The 6,000-nt window shown below is 47.8% G+C and overlaps 1 protein-coding gene across 1 annotated transcript in view; it reads right to left on the bottom strand.

The window, feature by feature from the left end:
* Window positions 1-6,000, bottom strand: part of Csmd2 (CUB and Sushi multiple domains 2) — a 522,404-nt gene that overhangs the window by 61,642 nt on the left and 454,762 nt on the right. Inside the window, exons 42-44 of the mRNA XM_013020489.1 lie at window positions 4,528-4,716; window positions 1,479-1,656; window positions 349-494 (exon numbers count right to left, since the gene is read on the bottom strand). Coding sequence (XP_012875943.1) covers window positions 349-494; window positions 1,479-1,656; window positions 4,528-4,716 — 513 coding nt within the window. The remainder of the gene's footprint in view (window positions 1-348; window positions 495-1,478; window positions 1,657-4,527; window positions 4,717-6,000) is intronic.

Genomic DNA, 6,000 nt, shown 5'->3' with positions numbered 1-6,000 from the left:
TCTACCACTTGAGCTACAGTGCCACTTCCGGTTTTCTGGTGGTTTATTGGAGATAGGAGTCTCACGGTCTCTCCTGCCCGGGCTGGCTTTGAACAGGATCATTCTCTTGTGTCTCAGTGCACCAGTAGTGTGTGTAGGAAGGGAATTCGCACAGCTAAAGGGAGCTCAGTGCTGGCAGCTGTCACCGGCTAGCCCATTTACTTCTCATAACTGGGACATCGAGTCTCAGAGAGGCCATGCAGCTCACTCGAAGTCCTACAGTTAGCAGATGGCAGAGCCAGGAGTCAAGCTCAGCCTTGACCTGAGAGTCTGAGGTCTACTCCCACTGGGCTAAACTTCAGTACTGACCAGAGAAGGCGATGGCGAAGATCCCTCCTGTGGCTGCATCCTGGTGAAACTTGAGCAGGACCTGGTTGGTGGAGCTGTGCGCGGTTTTCTTGGCCAGGCTCCGGGTGAAGACGCCAAGCTGCGGAGACGTCTGCTGTGGTCCATCCCTGGGATAGTGAAGAGGTCCTGGCCTGACACAAATCATCCCAGCTACTTGCTCCCCTAGTGCCCACAGTGGCCTTAGAGAGACCTGGAGAGTGTGTATGTGCGTGACTCTTCTTGCACAAGCTCTTTCCCCTATGCCCTGGTCAACTCCCTCCAAGTCCCTGCTGGGGCTCCAGACAGAGTTGATGGCATTCATAAAGTTCATTTGCACAAAATCCCCATTCTCCTGTTTCTTCATCAGCCCAGCCTCCAGTCCCCAGTAGGTTCTGGGAGGTTGCAGGCACTGTGGAGCAGAGCTGCAGGTCCTACTGCAGGTCTTCTCAGTCTGAGGTAGCCCTGGGGCTGGGTTGTGGAGCTCAGATGGACATCTCTTGCTACTACTTGGTCCAGCCCCATTTCCTTGTCTCTTAAGCAAAAAAGGCACACCCGTGTTGCTTTTCTGGGGAAAGGATTTTTCTGGGCTCTATCTAGAAACAGATTTATTTATAGATATCTATAATGTTAGATGTATCTAAAGATCTATTGATAGATTTATATCTGTCTGTCTGTCTGTCTGTCTACCTACCTACCTACCTACCTATCTGTGTTGAATTGTTTCAGTTCAGTAGCCACTAGCCATGTGTGGCTTTTTATATTTTAAGTTCATTGGTGTTAAATTTAAAAGTCAGCTCCTTAGTGACTCTAGTCATATCCATGTGCTCGGGAGCATGTGTCTGGGCGCTTCTATATTGGATAGCATGGGCATAGAACATTTCCATTAGTGCAGAGGGCTCTTATGGACAGCATTGGCTCAGAAGGATGTAACTCAAAGGATTGCATACAACTCCACCTAAGCCTCTTCCATTAGTCCAGGTAGCTTGGCTATGTCTGTGTAGAATGTTGGTTTGAACTATGGAAATATTAAGGAAAGTCTATGAGGCCCATCTATTCCCATTCACACACTTGTTAGTAATTTCATTGGCTGTTACTATGGCACCTGGTCCTACCAGACAGTGATGAAGTCTCCAGAGGGCTCTGTCTGTAGCAGGCTGAGGTTGAGGTGGACCCCATGACCAATGGGCACAGTGATCAGCCAGACACAGTCTTGGGAGCTGGAGTATGGACTGGGGTATCCCGGGGAGTACACGGTGCCATTCGGAGAGCTGATGTTCCCACCGCAGGGGACTGTGAAGGAGAGAATACTAATATATCAGTGCTGGAGACTTCCTAACAGAACCCCAGCTCCAGCGTAAGTCCTCCTGAGGGGAGGCTAGGTGGGATGGGGACAGGGGTTGGGATTGAGGCTGCTCCACCAGCCTCACACACCACACTCGGCCTGACTCTGTGCCATCACTGCAGGCACCTCTGAAGGCACCTCACCCCCAGCCTCCCCTCTCCCTTCGGAAGGACACAGAGGAGCTATTCCCTCTCCTCGCCTAGGAATGGGAGGAGTGGACGTTAGGTTGGAGCTGCAGTATTTTTGCTTGGAAAAGCTCAGACATTACTGCCTTTTCCCGTTTCTCTTCTGGTGAGGATTTCTGCAATGAGGCTAAGATTGGGTTAAAATCACAGCTAAAGCACTTATTGACCTGATGGATTTAAACAAGTAGTTGAGACTCTCTTAGTCAATGCTTCTTCGATTGTGAAATAGGATTAAAAGTACTCCCTCATGGGACTGTGGTGGCAATTAGTGAAATGACATGTGTCAAATGTTCTGCCTGAGGCTGGGAAATTATCTCAGTGGTGGAATGCTTGCCTAATATGCATGAGGCCCTGAGTTTTATCTGTAGGACTGCCATCAATCAAACAGTCAATCAGTCAATCAATCAATGATCGTTGCTAGTTGTCTTCCTGATCTCCCAAAGCACAGGGTCCTCATGAATGTAGATGTGTCCTCACAGAGGTCATCTTTCCACATATGGTGACTATCTACTGGGTGCCAAAAGAGGCCTGGGAAATAAGATCCCCAAGTTCGGCCCCCTGGACATAGCCAAGAACACCTACAGCACAGGATGGCACCTGTCACTGTCAGGGAATGTCACAGGGACATTTGAAGGAGTCATTTAACTGGATTCATGATGGCTGAAAAGGATTCCAGCTAGAATTCACACTAGATGGGAGAAATCTAAGTGACCTCTCTTCTCTAAGCAGAACCAGGTTGAAGATGACGGAGCAGCTGTGCATTCTCTCTGCCCAGGTGCGCATATTGGTTCCATATGTGTAAGCCTAAGTAGTCAAGGTGGGACAGAGGAATGTCATATGAGGAAGGAACAGAGGGTGCTAAGTACCAGAGGCAAGAAAAATATGGCATATGGGAAAATGGAGCATGGCATCTGAATGGAGATAAGTAGGCACCAGGCTGTGCTATATAAGAGTCTGGGAATTTGCCCCAGAGGAGAAGGGGATGCCTTGCTGGCTTCTAAGTCAGGGAGTGTCAGGAGATGCTGTCCATCTGGAAGGCTCCCTGCCTCTCTGGTGGGCACAGAAGATGGAAAAGCTGTGTGTGACTTAACTTGGTGAAGAATGAAGTCAGACCACATCTAAGCAGTGGTTTGGGTTAAGGTAGAGGCTGAGGACAGAAAAAGGTAGATGCACATAATATACGATATGACTTCCTACTGTGCATGTGTATCACATATACACACTATAATTAGGACACAGAGAGCCAGCCTCAGTGAATCTGGGAGATCAGGGAAAGGAAGGGTTCCCAGGCAGAGGGCTGAGTGCCCAGGCACCTAAGTCACTAAGTTCAACTTTCAATCTTTTGGGATTTAGGTGCTCTGAAATAAGTGAAGATATTAATAAACTGGATATATAGGTGTCTTCAGAAAGCAGATGTGCTGTGCAGATAAAGATGGGGTGTGGGAGTGGATGAGAGAAAGAAGACAGGCAAGAATAAAGGGGCAAAGAAGAGAGGACAATAAAAACTGGCTGGAAAAGCAAGCACATACAGTGCCAAAGACACTAAGGGAAGAAGCTTTCCCCAAGAGGGAGAGGAAACTCTGGCTCAGACAGCAGACAGAAAGAACTCTTTTCTCTCTCCCACACACCATAAAAAGATAAACAATGAATCAGAAGGGAATCAAGGCAACAAGGTCCACAGTGAAGGTTGTCCGATAGCATGTGGTTAGAGAACAATCGCAGGATGATTGACTATGCTCAGGATAGCTCTGGAAATCTGAATAGCTAATTGGGGATTGATACTTTTAGAAATAATGATCTTATATTATAACTCCAGGACAGCTCAGTGCTGGGAACAAGGCCTCTTTCTCTATGAAGGGAAAACACTGAGCATTCAGTTGGTATAATCTTCTCATGAAATGTCTCATTTTACTAAGGGAGAAACCAAAGCTCAGAAAGACAAGTGGTGCAGGGATGGAAAGTTCAGCTAATCTCAGATCCAGGGAGCTTTCTCCTGGGTGATGATGACTCCCAGGCCGTTCTTGTTTCAAATTCCAGTATCTCCTCCAGCAAAATGCTGGGCTGGTTGAGTGAAAAATGAAAGAACGCAGAACCAAGATGTATATCTGGGGATAGAGGAAGCACAGACGCTGGGTCATCTTCTACCTGCTTCTGGCAAAGGAAGAAAAAGTCCCATCAAAGCTTCACCTCCAGCTCTCTGTGATAGCTACTTAGCTCTCTTCAGACACCTGTAGGAGGGAGAGTATATGGAAGAAGGGAGCCAGAGGCATCTTAGGAAGAGGTGACATTCTCTTCTCCCTTTGGAAAGGTGCTGTGATTGACCCTCCCAGCATACACTGGGGGCATCTAGTCCGTCAGCCTGGATTTTTCTAAGGGCTGGTTGTGTCATTCCCTTGGCAACAGCCTACATCTCATCCAGGGCCTTCCTAGGGCTTGCTCAGTGCTCTGTTGTCTGGGTTTTCTTCCTGACGAGGCTGGGTCACACTCAGTTGAAAAGAGGATAGATGAAGTTTGCCTAGATCTCCAGCACTAGTGATTCCATGGGGCAGACAGGTAGAACGTGGGGCTGCTCAGAATCTGTCTCTATTACAAACCACCCTAGGAAGGCCCACCAGGGACAAGGGAGGGACATACCTTCACACCTGGGCAGGGGATGGTCCCAGTTCCGATTGGTGCCATGTTGACACGTGAGGACAGGGTGGCCTATTAGTTGATATCCTGACAGGCACTCGAAGGTCACTGATTGTCCAACATTATAGCCAGCGCCTCTCACTATGCCATTAGCAAAGGGCTCTGGATCTGGGCACTCTTGAAGTTCATAGGCTAGAAAAGATCAAGAGAATAAGGTCACATTATTCCTATCAGGTATCCCCCCCCCCCAGACAGATTAGGAAAGGGTCACCACAGTTGGTGATACTCTAGATTTTAGACACAGACAGAACTTGATCATTTACTTGTTGTTGGCTTTGGGTAAGTTCCTCCCTATGCCCCTGTTTTGTTTTATAAAGTGGCTATAGTAAGGAGGAGGTATAGGAGTGTCATCATGGTGCTCTATACAGTACTGGCTCACAGGAAGAACACTAACCATTATCCCTTATTAGCATTGCCACAGGAAAAGGATGCTCAAGGAATGATTTGTTAGGAGGAACTGTTATTCACTGAGCACCTATTTGGGGCCAGGTGTTGGTGTGTGTGTTTTCCTGGTCTCTGCTGCTTGTGTCATTGAGCAATGACAAGATCACAAACTCAGACAGAGTGAGTGGAGTCTTTCCAGTTTTGCAAAATTAGAACCTATAAAGAAGAATTTGGTGGGAACAAGCCAAGCCTGCAGCAAAGACAGACATTTTCCAGAGGGACTGGTGTGGCTAGAAAGAATGTGTGACTGTCACACAAACCAGTCTGTCCAAAGAGTGCGAAAGCCCCTCCCATGGTGATATGTGCGCTGACTCAAGGTGTTTTCCTGGGATTGTCTGAGGTCACTGAGGGACTGACTGAGCATGTGCCACAGAGCAAAGCCTTCTACTAATTGGGTCCATGGGACCAAGAAGATTCTTCACGGTAGTAATTGGACCTACTTTACACGGAGAATCAGCAGTGGGAGGAGGTGAACCGTTTCCACAGCGGAAAATCTCCATGGGAGCAGCTGAGACTGCATGAATATTCCACAGAAGTGGATGCATTTATCACACATAATAACAGGATAAACAGCAATGGCTGCCAAGCTAATATTTCCTAGGTGCCTATTTGGTGATGGTGGCTGTGTTTCCACTTGATACTATAGAGGTCTGGCAGGTTTCTCTAGAAATCACTGAGGTAATTAGGGGTGCTAAGAACTGAGCAGTCATGGAGGGGAGGAGCGTGTGGAGCGATGTGGTTCTGTCCCTGGAGAGGGTTTTGGCTATGAAGTCTTGGTGGAGGAGCTTAATGCCCAAGGGGGGCTCTGATGTTAGGCTAAGGAAAGCCTTTATGGAAATTATGTAGACTCCAAGAAGGTGAAGAGACTGAAGAGGGTGTGTGTGGAAAAACTGGAGTAGCTGGGACTTGGTGGCTCACACCTGTCATTCTAGCTATTCAGGAGGCTGAGCTCTAAAGATCACAGTTTGGAGC

The sequence above is a fragment of the Dipodomys ordii genome, unplaced genomic scaffold (assembly GCF_000151885.1).
Source record: "Dipodomys ordii isolate 6190 unplaced genomic scaffold, Dord_2.0 Scaffold51, whole genome shotgun sequence".
Lineage (NCBI taxonomy): Eukaryota > Metazoa > Chordata > Mammalia > Rodentia > Heteromyidae > Dipodomys > Dipodomys ordii.
The sequence above is the reverse complement of the archived record's forward strand: the minus strand, read 5'-3'. Positions and strand labels throughout refer to the sequence as shown.